Source organism: Podarcis bocagei (genome assembly GCF_964188305.1).
Source record: "Podarcis bocagei genome assembly, chromosome: Z".
Lineage (NCBI taxonomy): Eukaryota > Metazoa > Chordata > Lepidosauria > Squamata > Lacertidae > Podarcis > Podarcis bocagei.
This window is the reverse complement of record NC_138140.1, coordinates 13,700,153-13,724,052: the sequence shown is the minus strand read 5'-3', so window position 1 is coordinate 13,724,052 and position 23,900 is coordinate 13,700,153. Positions and strand designations below refer to the sequence as shown.

At 44.7% G+C, this 23,900-nt stretch overlaps 2 protein-coding genes across 2 annotated transcripts in view; both read left to right on the top strand.

Annotated features, from left to right (window-relative positions):
* Positions 1 to 23,900, top strand: part of LOC308578687 (FK506-binding protein 15-like) — a gene marked incomplete at its 5' end in the record, with an annotated part of 122,827 nt that overhangs the window by 51,833 nt on the left and 47,094 nt on the right. The window lies entirely within an intron of this gene.
* On the top strand, positions 1,821 to 8,676 carry LOC308578945 (FK506-binding protein 15-like). Its single transcript, XM_081179547.1, has 6 exons — positions 1,821 to 2,014; positions 3,091 to 3,176; positions 3,951 to 4,041; positions 5,134 to 5,243; positions 7,382 to 7,489; positions 8,563 to 8,676. The coding sequence occupies exons 1-6, from the start codon at positions 1,987 to 1,989 to the stop codon at positions 8,659 to 8,661; spliced, it is 522 nt and encodes a 173-aa protein (XP_081035673.1). The 5' UTR covers positions 1,821 to 1,986; the 3' UTR covers positions 8,662 to 8,676.

Sequence of the window (23,900 nt, the reverse complement as noted above, 5' to 3'; positions counted from 1 at the left end):
CAGAGAAGTAAGGTGCACTGTCACAGTTCAAGGACACATTCCAGCCAGGCTCAAGCTCCCTTGGGGAGGTAATGAGGTGGGGTAGGTGAGGGGCTTGGCCAAGGCAGAGTCCCAAAGGCCACTTGAGTATCCTACCCCTTAATAGACTCTTCCTACTATGCTCAGGTTTGTTAACTCCCTTCCTTCCATATTGCAGGGAGCCAGCTGTGCGTGCCAAATCAAGCTCTATTAGCGAACAACTAGCGGTAAGTCCCAATTGAAGCCAAATCTGCCTATAGATTGTATAGTTCCTGTTGGATGTGGCCAAAGCAATGAGAAGTAACTTGGTCCTCTCATAGAGAGTGGGATCCTTATTGGTGGGCATTTTTTGAGAAACTCAAAAGCTCTCACATAAAAAAGGTACTGTATTTTTCGGTCTATAAGAGAATACTTAGATTTGGGACTTAGATTTAAGAAAATGGGGGGAAATGTATCCGTGTATAAGATCCCCCCTAATTTTTGACATTATTTTTAAGAGAAAAGGCCTAGTCTTATACACGGAAAAATACGGTGTGTCACAGGAAATGCATATCATCAGTGACTACGAGTAATTAACATTTGATATTGTGCTTGCATAGACTTCTGAGATGGGTTTCTAAGTGGTTTTTAAAAAATAATAATGCAGTTTTAAAGTTCTTTCATTAATAGTTTTAGAGTGAAAATGTAGCAAGGAAATGGTGTGTTCATGAGGAACCCCCACCCACCCACCCACACATTGGAAGGTTCTATAAATGTAAGGCCCCCCCGTATGGGTGTGCATGTTTACAGCATCTTAGTTGATTATCTGTATATTTCATTCCCGTTTCCTATCAGAGGGCATGCTGGCTGGGGGTTGATGGGAGTTGTAGTCCGTTACACCTATAGGGCCCCAGGTTGGTGAAGGTTGCTGTGCCCTTTTCTATAATTTTATTAAGTTTTCTATTTTGCATTTCAAAATAAACATTTTACAAACTGTAAAATATCCAGTCACTTCCCTTCTCCTTCCATGGTTCTTTTTATATATTATACATTCCTGCATATTTTAGTATACCATTCAAATCAGTTTTCCACTTTTACACCCATCAAAAATTATTTACTCTGTTGAATTTATCTCAGTTCTGCCGTCATTTTCAGCTGGTTGATATGCCCTTAACTAAGGCCTAAGTACTGAGCATCTGACATGCATTGTCAGGCACACAAAGGAAGCCACAGGGCGAGGTGGGGGGTAAGAGAAGGACAAACCAGCTGCTTTCTCTTAGGGGATCTTGGTTGGGCTCTGGTCCCCTTGGCTTAATCCTGCCCAGGGGATGTGACAGCCCTCACCACCATTTTGAAATCCCACTGTTAGGCTTTGAAAGGGTATGAGAGGTTGTTTTACTGGATGCATCCCATGATATGGGAAGAGGAATCTCTCTCTCTTTTTTAGGAAACCATGAAGATATCTAATGCAGGAAGATTGGAAATCTAAATGAAATTTAAGCTGTTGTATGAGCTTGTAAACCACTTTTATTTTCCCTGAAGGAAGGGAGGCCCTTCTTTTTTTTAACTTAATTACAAACCTACCTGGTTCTCCAGGGTTTCAGACAGGGGGCATTCCCTGCCTACCGGGTATCAAACCTGGGGCCCTTTGCATGAAACTGAGGGTCTTGCCCTCCCTAGATCTAGTAGTCACCCCAAACTGGTGTTGGGTCTGAATCTTAATTTGAGGGAAAGCCTTGTAAGGATCATCAATCATTTTGTTTGTATGTCGCCTTTCCCAAGTTAAAACAATGCTCAAAGCATCTTACAACGTATTAAAAAAAACCCATAGCTACAAATGTTCTGGCATGCCTCTCTCTCGTTAATGTGGGATTTGAAGCCTCCAGGGTCCCTTTCCACTTCCCAGGAGGGTTAATTGTGCATTGTCTTCTTCAGGAGCCGCATGTCATTCAAGAATTTTCAACCTTCTGTCTGAACGACTACCGTCCAATGGCCCCTCCTCAGTGGGCAATGCAAGGTAAAAAGTGTGTTCCCTTGTTGTGCCTTGGTGATGGTCACCAACTTGGGTGGCTTCAAAAGAGGGTTAGGCAAGTTCATGGAGGAGAGGGCTGTCAGTGGCTGGAAACCGCAGGAGGGGAGAGGGCTCTTGCGCTCAGGTGCTGTTTGCAGGCTTCCCATGGGGGCACCAGCATCTTAAAAAGCAGAGACATCACCTTACCAACAAAGGTCAGTATAGTTAAAGCCATAGTTTTCCCAGTAGTGATGTATGGAAGTGATAGCGGAACCATCAAGAAGGCTGATGGCTGAAGAATTGATGCTTTTGAATTATGGTGCTGGAGGAGACTCTTGAGATTCCCATGGACTGCAAGAAGATCAAACGTATCCATTCTTAAGGAAACCAGCCCCGAGTGCTCACTGGAAGGACAGATCGTGAAGTTGAGGCTCCAGTACTTTGGCCACCTCATGAGAAGAGAAGACTCCCCGGAAAAGACCCTGATGTTGGGAAAGATGGAGGGCACAAGGAGAAGGGGATGATAGAGGACGAGATGGTTGGACAGTGTTCTCGAAGCTGCAAACATGAGCCTGACCAAACTGCGGGAGGCAGTGGAAGACAGGAGTGCCTGGCGTGCTCTGGTCCAGGGGGTCACGAAGAGTCGGACATGACTAAACGACTAAACAACAACAACATGGGGGCACCTGGTTGGCCACTGTGAGAAGAGGGTGCCGGACTAGATGGGCCACTGGCCTGATCTGGCAGGGTTCTTCTTGAGTGCAGTGGCTCTACTCAGTAGAATTTAGTTGGACACAACCCAGAAGCCAGCATGATGATTGTGCATGGAAAGCGGAGGAAATCTGGATGTGTGGGGATGGGGGGAGCAGTGTCCTTCATTTGCTGTAGATCAGCTTGAGCAGAGTCTGCATCGGTCACTGGCATTGTGTTTAGATGCTTGAATTGATCTGTTTGTGTGCTGACTCTTCTGGGCTCCTTTGGGTGGAAATAGAGACAAACATTTTGATGTTGATGATGATGATGATGATGATGGACTGCTTGTATTGAGATGGGCAACGCTGATGCCTCTGCTTTCTTCCTAGCTCCTCATCCAGCTGTGTTGGGGCTCCAGGTGCCTGCTGCCCCCCAGCCACACCCACCTCTTTCAAGAACCCCTCAAAACTGTCAGGTAAGGAGTCTTTTGTAGGCAGGGAAAGGTTCTTTCATAGGCTGCCAGGTGAGCCACAACATCATGCTCTGTTCCCTGGTTTGCTCAAGACAGGGGCATGTGACTAGCAGGCTTGACTAAGTTTCCTCATCCTTTTCTGTCAGTGTCAGGTCTTCATTTGCAAAATAGGGAGGGTGCAGCATAACCATGAAGGTAATAGCCCTTCGGTGCAAATCCCAAAAGCGCTAGATTAAGAGCTGGCAGCATCCATTGCCTTGGGTTGGAGGGAAGCAGTTTGTTACCTTGGCAGTGCTGAGGTAGTTTCCACCAAATCCAGCGGGGATCTTCTATATGTTGGATTATCTTTAGAAGAATGTAAGAAGAACCTCTGCTGGATCAGGCCAATGGCCTATCTTGCCCAGCATCCTGTTCACATGGGGGCACCTGTTCTCAGTGGCTACCTGGATGCCCCAGTAGCTCTTTCCCCTCCTCCAGTTTCCAGCAACGGCATTCAGAAGCATTCCTTCTTCCAGCCATTAGCTGTCGAGGCCAGTAGCCATCAATAGGCGCCTACCCATGGATTTGCCCAATCCTCTTTTAAAGCTATCCAAATGGTTGTCCATCATTGCCTTTTGCAGGAGAGGATCCCTTGCAGTCCTTGGCCTTTGGGTCTTCTAGCCCTTGAGAGCAGGCTTAAGCAATCCTGCTGTTTTAATGGGGGACCTTGTTGCCGTCTGTTTGGTCAGTGTGACAAGTCACCTGACTCTCCTTTCCCTCCCCCACCTGTGTTCTCAGCCTTATGCAGGGATGCCATATGCTTACCCCCAAGTGAGTGCCGCAGTTTCCCAGCTCCAGCCTGTTGGGTTGTGCCCAGCTCCTTTCCAAGGTATGTTCAAACTGTGCACTATGTAGCTTTGGGAGCTGCTTCCAAACATTAACTTTTTTAAAAAAGCAAACCCCTTTATTAACATTGTTGACAACCCAAAGGTCTGGTAGCAGGCTTGCCATATATGAAGAAAGCAAACAATAAATAATAAGAGAAAGCAATGGTGACTCACCAGGATTAATTAAGACACCCATATTTCCCAAACTGGTACGGATAGGGAATCTTGAGCATCTGCCTCTGTAGCCCAGGAAATGAAATCCTACCTGTTGAGCATTAACTCAAGTTAGAAATCCCCCTGTTCAGAGCATCACAGCCTACTGGATCAGGCCAGTGACCCATGTAGTCCAGCATTTTCTTCTTACAGTGGCCAATCATTATGCCTGTGGGAAACCCACAAGCAGGATCTGAGCACCTTTCCCTTCCTGTGCTTTTCAGCAGCTGGTATTCAGAAGCATTTATTGCCCCCAATTGTGAAGTCGGAACATGGACTCATGGCTGGTTGCCATCAATAGCCTTCTCCTCCTCCGTGAATTTGTCCAATCCTCTTTTAAAGCCATCCAAGTTGGTGGCCATCACTGCCTCCAGCAGAAGAGAGTTGCTCGGTTTAAGTCTGCACTGTGTGAAGAAGCATTTCCTTTTGCCTTATTCCAGCCGTTTAAAAGCTGGGAAGAGGCAGCTAAGTTGCCTTATAGTCCCCCACCCTAGAAGATTCACGGCTGCTTGTTAAGATGCTCAAGGACAACTGTGTTCTTTTCTCCCTGCCCTTTCTTATTGGTGTGACCCCTCTTGTCCCGCCCTGTCCACTTCTACAGTGGTACCTCGGGTTAAGTACTTAATTCGTTCGGGAGGTCCGTTCTTAACCTGAAACTGTTCTTAACCTGAAGCACCACTTTACCTAATGGGGCCTCCCGCTGCTGCTGCGCGGTTTCAGTTCTCATCCTGAAGCAAAGTTCTTAACCCGAGGTACTATTTCTGGGTTAGCGGAATCTGTAACCTGAACCCAAGGTACCACTGTATTTGCTTCTGCTGGCAGTCTCATTTTGAAACAACAATAACAAACACAACCTTGCAAAGTCTTCTTTCCTGTCACAGCAGCTGGAGACCTTGGTTCATTCCTGCTGACAGAGACCCGGCAGCAGAACACAGAGATCCGCCTGGCCGTTGGGAAGGTGGCTGACAAGATGGACCAGCTGTCAGTCAAGGTAATACAGAACTTTCAGGATAGGAAGCTGCTTAAGAACTGCCTTGCTAGCACTTTCCAGAAACAATAGGAAGGTGTTTTTCTCGCAACAGGCTTTTCCAGTGGGCTGAAAAGCTCCCTCCCCTGAGGTGTTGGTTTTGTATTGTTGATTATTTTATTTCATAAAAAAACTCAAAGCACTTTACAAAAAGAATAAAACAATACAGTGGTACCTCGCAAGACGAATGCCTTGCAAGACGGAAAACTCGCAAGATGAAAGGGTTTTCCATTTTTGAGTTGCTTCGCTAGACGATTTTCCTTATGGGCTTGCTTCGCAAGATGGAAACGTCTTGCAAGTTTGTTTCCTTTTTCTTAAAACTGTTAATACAGTTGCGACTTGACTTCAAGGAGCAACTCATAGCACGCGGTGTGCGTCTCCGTAGGGGCAAGAACGCATGAAGGCGGGTTCTGAGGGAGAGGGAGCTTTGTTTCGGCGAAAAATAGCAAGGCGAGCACACTTCCCTTCTCATAACTCTCAGTTAGGGAGGCGGGGCTCTTCGGACGGGGCTCCTTCCTTCTCCCCAACCCCCAGCGCCCCGGCGGTGACAAGAGCGCCTGCCCGGGCCCTCCAGCACTCGCCCTGCGAGGGGCGCCACCTACCTGCATCTCTGCGCTTTCTAACCCCGCGACTTCTGCGGCTGTGGCAAGTTTGCCTCTCGGTGTGTGCGCGCGCGAGTGTGTGTTCTCCTTGCCCCGCTCGAGTTAGTCCCGGCGCAGCGCAGGCAGCAGGTGAGTCACCCTTTGGCAGCGCGGAAGGCGCCGGGCCAGGCAAGGTCAGCTCGGGAGCCACCAGGGACGCGCCCCCGCGCTCCTCTCCAACGGGCTGGATGCACCCCTCTCCGCTCGTGCGCTTCTGGCTGGCTGGCCGGCTGCAGCAGCAACAGGGGCAATAGGCATCCACCGTCGCCGACGCTCCCTCCCTCCCTCCTGCCCGCAGCGGGCAGCTGGCTGGCTGGCGCTCTCGCTTTCTTTTGGGCTGCTGCTGCAGAAGGGATTTTCCACCAGACAACTTTTAGGCCGGTAGGAGTTTTGACTACTGTGGCGACAGCAGCAGCAAGACGGCGCTGACTGTAGTGCAAAGGGTCGGAGCAAGGTGAGCCGAACCGATCCCAGGGGCTCAGGCAGCAACCTCCGCCCCGCGCCCGCCTCTCCCTCCCTCCCAAGCACCCCCTTTTTTGAGGTTTTTGAAGACTTTGGTGATTTTTGAAGCTTTTCCAAAACTTTCCCAACACCGTGCTTCGCAAGACGAAAAAAATCGCAAGACGAAAAAACTCGCGGAACGAATTAATTTCATCTTGCGAGGCACCACTTTAGAATTATTAGTAAAAACAATTTAAATATTCAAAAAAGTAAAACCAGCCATAAACTAGAAACCTATCAGCATTCTAGAAATCTAAAGAAGCATGTGCCGAAAAGGGTACAGGCGGTTCCCCATTTACACGGGGTTTGCGTTCTGAGGCACTGTGCATGTCAGCTTGCCCCACACCCCTGCAGGGCCAAAACTGGTGCGCCCACAGATGGGGAGTTGCCTGTACAGTGAAGGTGCCTGCCTGATATGATTGTTGTTGTTCAACTGTTTTAAGGCTTTTAAACAACTTTGGCGTTTTATGTTCATTAAAAAATACATATATCAGGCAGTATATACATTTTCTGAAATAATAAATCAGTCTACCTTCAGGTTTTGCTTCCGTTTCATACTGTTTGGAGAACTGTATCTAGCTGTTTTTATAGTAGGCTTGTGAATTGTCTTTTTAATCTCTGATGGGGGGGGAGGTTTGGGACGAGGGAAGTTGCTTCAGCTAGGTGGTGGAGCACCTTTTTGCATGCAGAAGGTTCCATGTTAGCTCCCTGACGTCTCCAGGAAGGACTGGGTGACTCCCCAGTCTGAAAACCCAGGGAGATGCTGCCCGCCAGTGTTGACAGCACTGAGCTAGATGGACCCAGTGGTCTGATACTGAGCCAGGTTCCTGTGCTCCCGGCAGTTTCTCTCCTTGGCAAACAAGTGAGCAGCTCAAAGGGCCCAGGCCTGATCTGGCTTCTTCTCTCCCGTGTGCTGATGCTTCAAGCTGCATCTCCTTTCTCTCCCCACATCCCTTGCAGCTGGAGGAACTACGGAAGCAAAACTCTGGCCCCGGTTTGCTGCCAGGCGTCTCTTCTGTTACCATGGAAACCTCTATGATCATGAGTAACATCCAGCGTATCCTGCAGGTAAAGAGCCTGTCTACTTGAGAGCATGAAGACTAGAACCTTGCTTTTACCTTCAGGTGAAGGGTCACAGCTAAGCGGCAGAGCATGTGATTCGCAGGCAAAAGGTCCTGGGTACAGCCCCAGTGGTGTCTCCTGGCAGGGCTGAGAGAGACCCTGTGCCTGAAACCCTGGAGGAGACGCTGCCAGTCAGTGGGGAGCCTTGGGCACAGATGCTGCCCTGTCCTTCCCTGTTCCTGCTCTGCACCTTCCTTGAGTTCTTTTGGCCAGCTGGAAGTGTCTTTATTGCTAGCCTGGATGTGGAGCAATCGGTGTAGAGACTTCTAGTCTCCTGTATTATAGCCACATCTGTTGCTCCACCCACTTTTGTCCCTAGCCCCGCCCACACCTGGACAGCTGATCCAGAGGCAAGGCAGCCTTTGGACTGGCAGAGGTTCTTTGCCCCTGTTGTAGGCTGCACTGAGCTGGATACACACAACTATCTGGCTTGAGCTAAGGGAGCTTCCTCTGTTCCAGTTCCTCTAAGGCTCCACTAGCAATTGGGCTTTTAGTATTGCAGCTCCAGACAGTTTCCAGCCCAAATCAGACCAGGGCCTAGTGTGACGCTGTTCAGATGCCTCTTGAAAGCATGCTTGCTTTGGAGGGCTTTCCATCCTGAGATGTCAGTTATGCAGATCAAGTTTTATACCTGCTGAAATGGTGTTGTTTTTTAAAGTTGAGTAGAATAGATGGGCTTATTGTATCAGAGTTTGTGAAACTGATTTTATTCATTCTCAGAGCTTGGATTTCTGTGTTGTATTTTGCTTTTACCATGTATCTTGCTTCCATGGCTTCATGCAGTACAGCTGTCTCACAATTTGCTTACTAAATAAAGTTTACCTAAGAGGCTTGCTAAAGGGGAGCAGCTCCAAACTGCCCATGTTCTGTCCATGACCATGGCGGAAGACCACAATGATTTCTCTCCTCAAATCTGGGTCCCCGAGAGAGGTTGGGGAAGACATTGTGGCTGGAGATTGTGAGAGTTGTAGAGGCCAGGACTGCCTCTGACGCATTCCGTTTTGCTCTTTGTGCCACAGGAAAATGAGAGGTTGAAGCAGGAGATCGTTGAGAAGAGCAGCTGCATTGAGGAGCAGAACAAGAAGATTGGTGAACTGATTGACCGCAACCAACGGTGAGGGAGACTCTTGCTCACTTTTAATGCTCTGTGAGAAACAGCTGGTATTTGTGGCTGAAGCCTAAAGCTCAGGTGGCCTGGCTCAATCCCCAGGCACCCCAAGACTTTTGCCAGTCAGAGTGGACAGTACTGGGCTGGATGGACAAATAGAGGAATACAGGAATATAGCCAGTGTGGGGTAGCAGTTAAGAGGGTCTGTCAGAGTAAGATCTGGGAGACCAGGGTTCCAATCCCCACTCTGCCTTGAAGGTGACCTTGGGCCAGTCACACTCTCTCAGCCTAAGCTACCTCACAGGCTTGTGAAGATAAAAAAGGGAGGAAAACTATATACCAGTATTTGAGCTCCTTGGAGGAAAGATGGAACATGAAATAAGAACTATTCTGATTCTGATATAAAGGATAGAAGCTCTCCTAGGGTGGCTTTTCAAAAGTGAGATCTACATATGATACTGCCTTGATTTATTATTATTTTTCACATGAGAGGATGGAAAGTATCAAATCATGCAAACATTCACGTGTGTAAAAAACAATTCTTCCCCCAGCTATGTGGAGCAGGGCAATCTGATATAAAGGATAGAAGCTCTCCTAGGGTGGCTTTTCAAAAGTGAGATCTACATATGATACTGCCTTGATTTATTATTATTTTTCACATGAGAGGATGGAAAGTATCAAATCATGCAAACATTCACGTGTGTAAAAAACAATTCTTCCCCCAGCTATGTGGAGCAGGGCAACCTGATATTTGAGCAGAGCAACATCTCACTGCAGAGGACCATGAAGCACACCCAGGCAAGGGTCCTACATGCTGAACAGGAGAAGGTAAGCCCTGGCAGTGTGGCAGCCACAACAGGAAGGCCAAGTGACTGAGGCTGTGGGGAGGGCAAGTGCCATCCCAGGATCATAGAATCATAGAATCGTAGAGTTGGAAGAGACCGCATGGGCCATCGAGTCCAACCCCCTACCAAGCAGGAAACACCATCAGAGCACTCCTGACATATGGTTGTCAAGCCTCTGCTTAAAGGCCTCCAAAGTAGGAGACTCCACCACACTCCTTGGCAGCAAATTCCACTGTCGAACAGCTCTTACTGTCAGGAAGTTCTTCCTAATGTTTAGGTGGAATCTTCTTTCTTGTAGTTTGGATCCATTGCTCCGTGTCCGCTTCTCTGGAGCAGCAGAAAACAACCTTTCTCCCTCCTCTATGTGACATCCTTTTATATATTTGAACATGGCTATCATATCACCCCTTAACCTCCTCTTCTCCAGGCTAAACATGCCCAGCTCCCTTAGCCATTCCTCATAAGGCATCGTTTCCAGGCCTTTGACCATTTTGGTTGCCCTCCTCTGGACACGCTCCAGTTTGTCAGTGTCCTTCATGAACTGTGGTGCCCAGAACTGGACACAGTACTCCAGGTGAGGTCTGACCAGAGCAGAATACAGTGGCACTATTACTTCCCTTGATCTAGATGCTATACTCCTATTGATGCAGCCCAGAATTGCATTGGCTTTTTTAGCTGCCGCGTCACACTGTTGGCTCATGTCAAGTTTGTGGTCAACCAAGACTCCTAGATCCTTTTCACATGTACTGCTCTCAAGCCAAGTGTCACCCATCTTGTATTTGTGCCTCTCATTTTTTTTGCCCAAGTGCAATACTTTACATTTCTCCCTGTTAAAATTCATCTTGTTTGTTTTGGCCCAGTTCTCTAATCTGTCAAGGTCGTTTTGAAGTGTGATCCTGTCCTCTGGAGTGTTAGCCACCCCTCCCAATTTGGTGTCATCTGCAAATTTGATCAGGATGCCCTTGAGTCCATCATCCAAGTCGTTGATAAAGATGTTGAATAAGACCGGGCCCAAGACAGAACCCTGTGGCACCCCACTAGTCACTCTTCTCCAGGATGAAGAGGAACTATTGATGAGCACCCTTTGGGTTCGGTCAGTCAGCCAGTTACAAATCCACTGAGTGGTAGCATAGTCAAGACCGCATTTTACCAGCTTCTTTACAAGAATATCATGGGGCACCTTGTCAAATGCCTTGCTGAAATCAAGGTAGGCTACATCCACTGCGTTCCCTTCATCTACCAGGCTTGTAATTCTGTCAAAAAACGAGATCAGGTTAGTCTGACATGACTTATTTTTCAGAAATCCATGCTGACTATTGGCATCACAGCATTCCTTTCTAGGTGCTCACAGACTGTTTGCTTAATGATCTGCTCCAAGATCCCGTCCTTGAGTTCACAATCGCTAGTGCAGGTCGCTATTCCCCTTTGCCTGCAGGCCAGAAAGAAGTTACGTTTCTGAGCAGCAGCAGCAACAAAATAGAACAAACGATTAGCTAGGTATACATGCACATACAGGTAAAAGATTCATAAGCTTCAGGTAATCCTTTGATAAGCACCTCAGGTTGGCATGATGTGAGCAAGGACAGTGAATATCCCCCTCACTTCCTCCTATGCAGCCAAGAAGAAGGGCGTGAGAGTTTCCACTTCTAGGTAACTGCTGCTTCCTCTGTTGTCTGGACTGAGAACAGCCATTAATGTTAAGTAGAATTATTTAGATTTAGATTTAGATTTAGATAAATTTATTGTCATTGTCCGTATATACACAGTATACACAACAACGAAAATCAAACACCCACCCAAAGACCGGGTTCACATATACATTTGCACGTATCTCCGAACTCTCATCCTATTTAGACGTAATCTATAAAACATAACATAATCCAGAATATAGCATGACCTATTAAAAACATAACATAACCTAAAACCTATCTCATTCCTTCCACTCCCTACTTACTAAACCTTGCAACTGGCCCTGAGATCATTATTTAGTGCAATCAGAGCTCTTGGATAGAAACTATTCAGAAGGCGTGTGGTTCGTGTTTTCATTGTCCTATATCTTCTGCCCGAAGGCAATAGTTCAAAGAAGTTGTGAGCAGGGTGGGTGGGATCTCTCAGAATATTATGTGACTTCTTCAAGATGCGAGACGTGAAGATCTCATCCAGGGTTGGTAGTCGGAGCCCAATAACGTTCTGGGCAATTTTAATTGTTCGCTGTAAAGCTTTTTTATCCGTTTCAGAGCTGCTCCCATACCACGATAATATACTATAGGTTAGGACACTCTCGATGGTACTATGATAATAGGACAGGAGTAGGTGCTGGGATAGATTCAGTCCCCTGAGCATTCTCAGGAAATACAACCTCCCCTGCACCTTCCTCACAACCATATTAACATTTGCAGTCCATGAGAGGTCCTCCGAGATATAAATGCCCAGGTATTTAAAACTACCAACCCTCTCCACTTCCTCGCCATTTATGTGCAATGGTAACAATACACTTTTCTTTCTCCTAAAGTCAATTATGAGTTCTTTGGTTTTTTTGGTGTTAAGCATAAGATTATTTTCTTTACACCATTGAATTAACCCCTGTACTTCTTTCCTATAAGCAGTCTCATTGTTCTCACTGATGAGCCCCACCACTGTTGTATCATCCGCAAATTTGATGATTGTGTTGGACTTATACAGTGGGGTGCAATCAAATGTGTACAGAGAATAGAGAAAGGGACTTAGCACGCATCCCTGAGGGGCTCCTGTGCTTAATACTAGAGTAGAAGAATAGTAAGGTCCCATTCTCACTGTCTGCGGCCTATCAGTCAGGAAATTCCTTACCCACAGACAGATCTTCTGATGTATACCCAAGTTGGTCATTTTAAGAAATAACCTGTCTGGCAGAATTGTATTGAAGGCAGAACTGTAGTCCACAAACAACAGCCTTGCGTAGGTTCCCTGTCGTTCTAGATGACTCAATACAGTATGGACGGCGATGGAAATAGCATCATCAGTAGATCTGTTTCTTCTGTATGCAAACTGGAACGGGTCTAAAGTGGATGGAAGACTAGCCTTAATATAATCTAGCACCAATCTCTCAAAACATTTCATAACAACAGATGTTAAGGCTATTGGTCTATAATCATTGAGAGATACCACCACTGGCTGCTTGGGGACTGGCACTATAATCGATGTCTTCAGGCAGGTAGGGACATAACCCTGCAACAGGGATAGGTTGAAAATGTCCGTAAATACGCCAGCTAATTCTGCAGCACAGTCCCTAATAGCCCGTCCCATGATTCCATCCGGTCCAGCTGCCTTCCTGATGTTAATGCTCCGAAAGGCACGTTGTACGTCACAGGTCTGTAATAAAAGTGGTTGTCTATCAGTAGTAGTTTCTGATAATGTGCTGGTGGTCAATGCTGTAGTGACGGTAGTTCCAGTTCCCTCCTCAAAGCGGCTAAAAAATTGATTCAGTTGATCAGCCAGGTGCGCACTGCTGCTAGCCAATTCGTTTTTAGTATTTTGCCCTGTAATTTGTCTCAAGCCTTGCCATACTCGACGAGGGTCGGAGCTCTCAAAATGTTTTTCGATCCTCCGGCAGTACATAGCTTTGGCGTTCCTAATGCCCTTTTTCAATTTGGCTCTAGCTTCTCTATACTGCTGCGCATCACCAGAGTGAAAAGTGAATTAGTTTCTGAAGTTAGCTTATTGAAACAAACATTTGAAGTTGGTGTGTTTGATATTACCCATTGTTGATGTTAGCTGCAGCTCGTTGTCCCAGGCAACACAGCAAACCATGGCTGGGCATAAGTGTCAGGGTTCCTGGCTGCATGAGAGGAGGAGATGTAAGGGGAGAGCATGCAAGTCCAGGTTTGCTGTGGCCTGTTCTTGCTTGGGCATCAGCGTGCAAACCCTGCCATTAAGGGATCTTCCATGCATCTTACCCTGAGGCCGCTGGGATTTTCAGTGATATAATCAGCGCTTGGACCACAGAATAAGCAGAGTGCTCTTAACCCAGAATGCCATTGCCTCTTTTGATAAAACTTTCTCCCCTCTTGCTGTTCTTGCTTCTGGTGGTGTTAACTCTCCTATCCTTGTCGCCGCTTTTCCCTCTAGCACAGGCCGCCACTGGATCACTTGCAATTCCCAGGAACAGCATGCTGTCTACAACAGTGGAGGGAGACCCTAGCCCTTGTGGCTGTTGGCTGTGTATAGCTTTTCCTGCCCCATTGTTTTGTCTAATCCGCTGCTAAAGCCATCTAACTGTTTGGCCTTCATTTTATCTTGTGGGAGAGAGCTCTGCTGTGTGAAGATGTCCTTTATTTTGTCTGTCCTGAATTTTCTGGGGAAACCTTTTCTGCTCTCCATTTTATGCACCTTTGTCGTGCATGCTTTTTGCTGAACTAACTAAAAAGCCCAAGGCTTCTGCCTCCCCCTGCTCCTCATAGCCTTGCCAGTTCTTCTGGGTGTTTCCTGGGAGACTCATTCTTAGCATTTGGGAGCCTCCAAAAGCACAACTCTTGCATCCTCCCAGGAAAGGTCTTGTGGGCACTCCTTTTTTATGATATTTATTAAAGTTTCAAAAAAGGTTACAAAAATAAGAAAAAGTGGGGAAAAAAGAAAAGAAAAAATACAGAATACAGAAAAATAAAAACACTTAAAAACAGACCAATCTTTCCATATCTTGTCTTTCATTTACTTGTTTCCCTGACCTCCTCACACCTCCCTTTTTTGTATTCCAGTTCAGTTAGTTAGTTAGTTAGTTAGTTAGTTCAGCAAATCCTTTCCCTCTTTGTTTTTATCCTAATCCTTTAACTTAATATATTGTAACTTTGGGTTCTCACCTGTTAACAAACCATTTTTACATACTCCTTTGTAACATTGCTGCTAAAACCACTTAACTTCATTCTGACATAATTCTATCATTCATTAATTTTGCAGTATTTCTGTAAATAGTCTTTAAATTTCTTCCAATCTTCTTCCACCGACTCTTCTCCCTGGTCTCGGATTCTGCCAGCCATTTCCGCCAGTTCCATGTAGCTTCATCCAGGGGCGCCGACTTATAAAAAATATTGGGGGGGGCCCATACCGGGGTCCTGCCGCTGGTTCGCTCGGGTAGCCGGGAGAACGCAGTTCGAGGTGGCGGTGTTGGGGAGAGACCCTCGCTCAGGGCGCCACGAGACTTGGCGGCCGGCGGCCTATCTGGCGGGTTTTGGAGCGTATTTCGGCGGAGCGATTGGGGAGGAGGGGGCTTGTTGCCGGATTCTTCAGCCGGGCCGGAGATCCGCTGCTGGGGGTCCCTGGGCCGAGTTGTGAGCACGGCCTGCTGAAGGGAGATCCAGCCGATTGCGCGACGGGGACGGCTGGGGCTCTCCGGCTAGGGTGCGCGGCTGGCTGGCTGGCTGGCTGGCTGGTGAGGGAGCAGGTGGGGAGGAGGCGGGGGTCCTCACTCTCTTAGGAAACGCACCCGCGCGCCCGATTGCCACGAAGTCCGAAGGGTGCGTGTGTGGAATTAAAAAGCAAAAACGAGATACGGGCAGGGCAGGAAAAGAGTTTTCCGCAAGAGGATGGAGGGCAGGTTGAAGAGAAAATCACTCAAGATGAGACAGTCAAATCAGCCATGATAAAATGGGCTCAGGATATTGGGTATAACATCATGTTTGAGGACTGGGAAAGGTTATGGACCACCGGAATGAAATTCACGGCATGTAATGCCTTGAAGGAAAATATTATGAAAATGATTTATAGGTGGTACATGACCCCAGTCAAGCTTGCAAAAATATATCACCTGTCTGATAATAAATGTTGGAAATGTAAGGAGGCTGAAGGGACATTCTTTCACCTCTGGTGGACTTGTCCAAAAGTGAAGGCCTTCTGGGAAATGATCTATAATGAGTTAAAAAAGGTATTTAAGTATACCTTTCCCAAGAAACCAGAGGCCTTCCTCTTGGGCATTGTTGGCCAGAAAGTGTTAAAGAAGGATAGAACTTTCTTTATGTATGCAACTACAGCAGCAAGAATACTTATCGCAAAATATTGGAAGACACAAGATTTGCCCACACTGGAAGAGTGGCAGACGCAAATGATGGACTACATGGAACTGGCTGAAATGACTGGCAGAATCCGAGATTTGGGAGAAGAAACAACGGAAGAGGACTGGAAAAAATTTAAGGACTATTTACAAAAACAATATAAGTTGTATGAATGTTAAAAATTTACACGATTCGGAAACTATAGCTTCAGCAATTAGATTTGGGAAACAGGAAATTATATTTTAAGTAAGAAAAGGTCAAAATCTAAGGTAATACTATGTTTAATTTAAGATATAAGTAACTGATGAAAAGTATGTTAAATTTAGAGGTATAGTATTTGAAAAGTACAAAATAAGGTACGAAACAAGGTAATAATTTGCTGATATCTTTATTATAAAGAATGCAGGGTAAGGGAGATGCGAGGAAGTCCAGTTAGTTATATAAAAAATGTGTTGAATGGTTGGTTTTCTTTTCTTCTTTTTCTTCTTTTCTTTTTCTTGTTCTTTTACTTTTTTCTTCAGTGTATGTTTCTAACTTTGTATTTGAAAACTTAATAAAATATTTATAAAAAAAAGAGAGAGAAAATCCTTTCGCTTTTCTGGGGCGCAGGGAAGTCTCAGAGCTGGAGGTTGGGGAAGGGACCCCCTTTGCTCTGCCCTCTTCTCCCGTCTTAGATTCGCATGGGGGTCCCCGCCCGAGCTTGCCTGGCCACCGGGCCACACAAGGGCCGCGCTCTACGCGGCGTACCTTGCTAGCCGCGCAGCTGTCCTCCGTGGCTGCGGAGCGGCCCTGCGCCGGTGCCCAGCCCCTCTGGGTGCCCGCTGCGCTGCCAATGACAAGCGGCGACGTCGCGGGCGGGGAAGGCGTCGCTTTCTTTCCCGATCCTTCATCCTCCCAGTCTTCCAGCCCTTTTTTGGGTTGGAAGCTCGTCTCGTTCGCCCTTCCCCTTTCTTCACCCTGCGCGCAATTTTCCTCCCTCGTCTCCCTCCCCATTTCTCCTTCCTTCCTTCCTTCCTGACTGGCTGGCTGGCTTGGGCTTGGGCTTCGGCTCGGGCTCAGGCAGCCACAGCGTTGGCGGTGTTGGCGATCGGCGGCGCGGGGAGATGGCCCTCCCGGGGGAGCTGGCACTGCTCAATGGGGTTGCCAAGGAGACAGGCCGGCCACCCCCCTCCCCCGGCCCGGCGCCCCCCGCCGCGCCAGTGCCCTATAAAAGCCGCGGACGCGCCAAGCGTCGACAGGCAGAGCCAGCGCGGCGGCGGCGCTCTGCTGGAGGGGCGCTCGAGATTATTGGGGGGCTGAGCCCCCCCAAACGAATTATTGAGGGGGCTCGGGCCCCCTCAAGCCCCATGGAGTCGGCGCCTATGGCTTCATCTGCCATTCTTCCCTGGTGGGTAGATCTTGTGTCTTCCAGTGCTTTGCAATAAGTATTCTTGCTGCTGTTGTAGCATACATAAAGAAAGTTCTATCCTTCTTTGGCACCAATTGGCAAACCATGCCCAGGAGAAAGGCCTCTGGTTTCTTCAGAAAGGTATATTTAAATACCTTTTTCATTTCATTATAGATCATCTCCCAGAAAGCCTTAATCCTTGGGCATGTCCACCAAAGGTGAAAGAATGTACCTTCAATTTCTTTACATTTCCAAAATTTATTATTGGGCAAATGATAGATTTTTGCAAGCTTGACTCGTATCATGTACCACCTGTATATCATTTTCATAATATTCTCTCTTAAGGCATTACATGCCGTAAACTTCATACCTGTGGTCCATAACTGTTCCCAGTCAGCCATCATTATGTTATGTCCAACATCTTGTGCCCATTTAATCATAGCAAATTTCACCGTTTCATCCTGAGTATTCCATTTCAACAGCAAGTTACACATCTTTGACAAAATCTTGGTTTTGGGTTCTAACAGTTCTGTTTCCAATTTTGATTTTTCCACCTGGAAGCCAATTTTCTTGTCCAAATTGTATGCCTCCATTATCTGATAATAATGAAGCCAATCTCGCACTTTATTTTTTAGTTTTTCAAAACTCTGCAATTTCAATCTGTCTCCCTCTTGTTCCCAAATTTCCCAATATTTTGGCCATTTGGCCTCCATATTGAGCTTTTTCTGCGCCTTCGCTTCCATCGGTGACAACCACCTTGGGGTTTTATTTTCAAGTAGGTCCTTGTATCTTATCCAGACATTAAACAATGCTTTCCTGACAATATGATTTTTAAATGCTTTATGTGCTTTGACCTTATCATACCATAAATATGCATGCCATCCAAATACATTATTAAAGCCTTCTAAATACAAAATGTCTGTGTTTTCAAGAAGCAGCCATTCTTTCAGCCAGCAAAAAGCTGCTGATTCATAATAAAGTTTAAGGTCTGGCAGGGCAAATCCACCTCTTTCATTTGCATCCGTTAGTATTTTAAATTTTATTCTAGGCTTCTTGCCCTGCCAGACAAATCTAGAAATATCTCTCTGCCACTTCTTGAAGCAATCCATTTTATCCAAAATTTGCAATGTTTGAAACAGAAATAACATTCTAGGCCATACATTCATTTTTATCGCAGCAATACGGCCTAGCAGTGAAAGCTTCAAATTTGACCAGATTTCTAGATCTTTTTTCACTTCAGTCCAGCATTTTTCATAATTGTCTTTAAATAAATTCCCATTTTTAGCTGTCATGATAATCCCCAGGTATTTCACTTTCTTAACCACTGTTAAACCTGTCTCATTCTGAAACCTCTCTCTCTCAATCTGTTAAATTTTTCTCTAAGACCTTTGTTTTTAACTTATTTAGTTTAAATCCTGCAACCTGACCAAATTCTTGAATCAGTTCCAAAACTCTTTTAGTACTAGATTCTGGCTCCTATAACGTCAATACTAAGTCATCTGCAAATGCTCTCAATTTGTACTGTTTGGCTCCGACTTGTATACCTTTAACCAATTGGTCCCTTCTAATCATATTCAACAGGACCTCCAGGACTGATATAAAAAGCAGTGGGGAGATTGGGCAACCTTGTCATGTCCCTTTTTCTATCTTAAATTCCTCTGTCACCACGTTATTCACAATTAATTTAGCCTTTTGTTCTGAATAAATTGCACTTATACCATTTCCAAAGCCTTGACCTACCCCCATCCCCTGTAGATTCTTCTTCATAAAACTCCAAGAAATGTTGTCAAAAGCTTTCTCCGTGTCCACAAATATCAAAACTGCCTTGGTATTAATATTCACTTGTAATTTTTCTAAAATATTGATTATGTTTCTCATATTATCAGACAAGTGTCTACCCGGGAGAAAGCCTGCTTGATCTTTATGAATCTCTTCCATTAACACTTTTTTTAGTCTTTTAGCCAGAATGTCTGCAAAGATTTTATAATCCACATTAAGCAGTGATATGGGGCGGTAGTTCTTAAGCTGCGTCTTTTCAGTCTCTGTTTTTGGTATAAGTGTAATATATGCTTCTTTCCACGACTCTGGTGCCCTTTTCCCATCCATTATTTCATTACAGACTTCCTTTAAAGGTTGTACTAACCATTCTCTTAAAGATCTGTAGTATCTAGAAGTCAGTCCATCCGGTCCTGGAGATTTACCTAATTGCATATTCTGAATGGCACCTTCTACCTCCTGTTCAGTTATTTTATAGTTCAGCATTAATTTATTTTCTTGAGAGATTTTTTGTAATCCATTTATTTTCAAAAATCGGTCTACATCAATTTCTTTCTGTGGCCTTTGTGTATATAGTTGTTTAAAATACCTCTGCAAACAGCTTCTAATCTCAACTGGGTTCTGTATGTTCTTTCCTTCCACTTCTAAATTTATAATAGCATTTAGTTTTTGTCTTTTTTATTTGCCAAGCCAACAATTTCCCACATTTATTAGCCGACTCAAAGGTCTTTTGTCTCATTTGTTTAATTTTCCATTCTATCTCCTGATTCATCATTTTCATGTATTGTACTTGATATAACTTTATTTCTCTCAAGATCTCTTGCGACTTTGGTTTTGCTCTCAATTTCTTTTCACTTTCCTTTATTTTCTCCAATATTTTATCCTTCTTCTCATTTTGAATTCTCTTCTTTATTGCATTCTGTTGTATCAAGAACCCTCTCATAACAGCTTTGCTTGCATCCCAGATTACTCTTTTTTCAACATTAGTGTTCATATTTGTCTCGAAATAGTCTCTCAAGGTTTTTTGGGCCTTCTTAGTCACTTCTTCATCTCTAAATAAGGTGTCATTCATCCTCCATCTGAAGGAGCCAGTTGGTGTTAGTTTCATCTCCATCTTCACAGCATTATGGTCGGAGCAGGTTTTTGGGCAAATTTCCACTTTTCTTGTCTTTGGTGCCATTCCTCTAGTGACCCATATTTGGTCAATTCTTGTCCCTGTCATTTTGGCTTCAGAGAAGAAGGTTCCCTCTCTAGCCAAGGGATTCTTTGTTCTCCAGATATCAGCTAAGTCCAAGTTGTCTGTCATCTCAAAAAAGGTTTTTGGTAGTCTGCCATCCTTAGTGACTACCTGTCTTTGTGCCTTGTCCATATGTGTAGATACTACTCCATTCATATCTCCCATCAAAATCACATTATAATCCAAATAGTCCATCAAGGTCTCATGCAACTTTTTAAAGAATTCAGATTTCCCCTCATTTGGTGCGTAAACTCCTACTATTAAGAATTTCTCTCCTTGTATTTGAATTTCAATTGCCACAAATCTTCCTTGGTCATCCTTAAAGATAAATTTCGGTGATAGTCTCTCCTTTGCATAAATCACTACTCCTCTTTTTTTAACTTTATCCAATGAGATAAATTCCTGGCCCAGTCTTTTATTAATCAATACTTTTCTATGTAGCCTTATCACATGTGTTTCCTGTAGAAAAATCAAGTCCAATTGTTCCTTTTTTAATAAATGAAACACACTTTTCCTTTTCTGGGGGGAGTTGAGACCATTACAATTCCAGCTTAATAGTTGCATAGCCATGATGTAGTTACTTTACTTTTCCTCCAACTGCACCAAGTGCCTGTTCCTGCTCTATCGGTGGTATCACCTTCTCTGGCAGTCTTTTAATCCAAAAGGTAATTTTGCTATGTCTAATATTCCTCTTTCTAGTGCTCTTAACTCTTCTCCAGATTCTTTCTGCAGGTCTTCTCCGTGGTCTTTCAAAAATCTTTCTTTGTCGTCCACTGATCTTATATTTACCTTTCTTCCTTTGAAGCTAAAAAATAGGCCTTGGGGAAATTCCCACCTAAAGATGATTCTGTTGCTTCTCAACAGGGCAACCAAATCTCCATAATTGGACCTAAGGTCCAAAAGATATTTCAGAATGTCTTTAAATATCTCCACTTTTGACTGGTGTATTTCCAAAGTCTTCTGGAAGTGCAGACTCAAGATTTTGTCTCTCTCCTCTTTTGTTCGGAGGGTGATCAAACAGTCTCTCACCCTGTTCTTCTTCCCTCCTCTTCCCAGCCTGAAAGCACTCACTATCTTGAAATCTTCCTTCTCCAAATCTGGGTTCCAAAAGTCTGCAAATTCCTGCATAAGAAAGTCAGTCTTTCTCAAGTTCAGGTACGGCCCTAATCCTCAAATTTGTTTGTTTCTCCTTCAATTCAGCCATAGACAATATCGACCTGTGGCCTTCAAGTTGCTTATGTATCGGTGGTATCTTCTTTTCTACAGAAACTGCTATTTCCTTTTTTTAAAATAGATATTTATTGAGGTTTTAGAAATTATATAAAGAAAACAAAAAAAACACAGACAAAAAAACAAGTATAATTTCGATCCCTTATTTTCTTATACCTAACTTCGCTGACCTCCTCCTACCTCCCCTTTCTGTATTCCAATTTCAAATTTTTTATTCAGCAAGTCCTCTCCCTTAATTTCATTTAGTTTTTTAACCTTTCTTTTCTTTTAACTTAAACATTACTGTTGTAAACCACTTAGCTTCTAAACCATCATCATTCTAACATTCATTAATTTTACAGTGTTTCTCAGCCCTTCCTTCAATTTGTTTTTGATAACCTTATTTTCATTTAGTTTGGTTCATTTAAGAAAATAGGAAGAAAAAGAAGAAGATCCAATTTTACCTTGTCCAAACTTAAGCATCAAACTTATACATCAGTTCTTATTCTTAAAACATTTTTTCTAAGGTCGACCAAAATTCCCTTCCACGAATTTCCCAATTTACATAACAATAACAAACAAAAAAATAAAAAGAAAAATGAAATACATTATAGTTATGAACCCTTTGGATTCCCAAACTCCACCCCCCCTTTCCCGGTTTCAGCCCCCAACAATGTCCATCAGTCTTAATCTACTATCAGCCTGGAGATCTCACGTCCGAGGCTCTTGATAGTCTCTCAGTTCCTCTCTGTCGGTCTTTTTGATGGACCTTGATATTAAACACCAAATCTTGGAGAAACTCCAGCCCAACAGTGTCCATATTTTTTCCAGCTAGGCCTCCATACTTAAAAGTAGAGCCTATGGGGTGTTCCATTTCTTGTTTCTTGCTCCTTTCCAGTTCAAAAATCCCCAAAGCTCTAACCTCCACCTTAATCACATTTGTAATCCTTAGGTCTTCTGATCTCCACATAAGAAGATCTCTCCATTTCTCGATCTCGCAATTCAGGCCGGGCTTTCCACATCAGATTTTTATTTTCCTTTATTGCCATCATGCTTGGCCTCAAAGTAGAACTCTCTTTTAACATCTGCACGCCAGCTCCTCCCTTTTCTTCAAGGGCAACATATGTCTCCTTCTCCATATTATCAAGATTCTCGGATTTCTCTATTCGTCCAGTTAAATAAGCTCCTTGTTTCCAATCCTTATCCAATCCAAGAATGTTATTTACTGTTAAGTCCAGAGTTGAAACATTTGTAGCCATAACATCAAATTGGCCTTGTAACTTTCCCAAGAGAACAAATGCTCTGTCTAATTCAGCCTGGATTTTCTCTCCTCCAGCCATTTCTGTAATGTCACTAAGTCCCTCTAGGGGGATTTTAGTTCCTTAATATTCTTTTCAGCATGAGTCCAGAAATCCAGTTATTTTGTAACAGCCCTTCCTCATTGTCAACAAATTGTAACCAGTGTAACCGGCAGAAGCAACAAATACAGGGTTCTCTTTTTCCGTCTTGACAGCTGACTTGACAGCTGTCAAGCTCTTCAATACTTCATCAACAGGCTCTCTCACGGGGCGATCCCGGGCCCGGGGGGGGTGGAACTTCAGCTCTCTAAAACAGTTCTTAATCCTCAGGGAAAAACTTGTAATATCAAATCGTGAAATTAAAATCTTTTGCGAAAAAGAAAGAAGAAATTCTCTCGACCTTAGCTAGCAGGTCCTTTGCTTTATATTGTTTACAAAGAGGGGGGGCAGACTTCCTTTTTAACCCTTCCCCGCTCGTTCCTGATTCCAATAATTTTTTCTTTAAAGTTCCAATTTCCGTATTACTCACGGGTTGATGTTTTAAAGTCCGAATGTCCCAAGGAAAAAGTTGGCGCTCTCCGATAATGGCTTGCGGCTTCACTCTGCAGATGAGGGAGTACTCTCAGCACCGCGCCACACCCCGTCCCCGTTCCGAAGCCCTTAGAAGGGCTCCTTCACGGATTGGGGGGCGTAAATGGTGCCCGCTGAGTCACTACGCTCACAGGCTTCTGGGCCTGTGATTTTAAGGGTCCCTGCGTCGCCGCCGCGGCAAGACCCAGCTCTGCAGAGCCGATTCCCTCCGGAGCTCGGAGGGAATCCGCCATTAAACGATGGTGTCAACCCGGAAGTCCTGAAACTGCTATTTCCTTTGCTTCTTCAGCTGTCTTTCAGGTCAAAGTAGATTCCTGTAGCAGTTTCTCAATAGTTTCTGTATTAGTATTTACCTTCTGTCCCAAATTGTTGATACTTGTAGTATTTTGGTCAATTTTGATTGATGCTTCAGCTACTTGTTTACTTAGCTTTTCCAGAGATTCATTAATTTTGCCTAATGTTTGAGCTAAAACATCTTTGGGAGTCATTTCTTTAGGTTTAGGTTGTACAAATGCAGCCCCTGATGATACAGAGGGGCCAGATGTTGAAGCTCTTCGCTGAAGCCCAGCGTCTGGGCGAAAAGATCTACCAGACCTCGTTGTTTTTTCCTGAGGCAAATCTGTCTTTTCTTTTCCATCTGCCATAACACTCTAGCTAAAGCCCAAGGTCTGTCCCACAGCCAGAATTTGTTTTGAAGTGGAAAATTCCCCTGGCCCAGTTGTTATTGTAACAATTTCAAACTTCCTCTAGGGGGACACAGTAGCAGTCAAAAGTTGTTGCCTTAAAATAAATAAACTTTTTTTTAATCCCCCAATTCACAAAATAGACAAGTTTCAATTTCAGTTATTTTCCAGTTACTTTAGAACCAGGAGAAGCCAGCCAGAAA

Bases quoted from the DNA above. Each gene is read 5' to 3' on its own strand.
- LOC308578945 (XM_081179547.1), top strand. From the start codon at position 1,987: ATGGCCCCTCCTCAGTGGGCAATGCAAG. The intron at 4,042-5,133 runs GTATGTTCAAAC...TTCCTGTCACAG, and splicing joins GTGCCCAGCTCCTTTCCAAG to CAGCTGGAGACCTTGGTTCA. The intron at 7,490-8,562 runs GTAAAGAGCCTG...TTTGTGCCACAG, and splicing joins ACATCCAGCGTATCCTGCAG to GAAAATGAGAGGTTGAAGCA.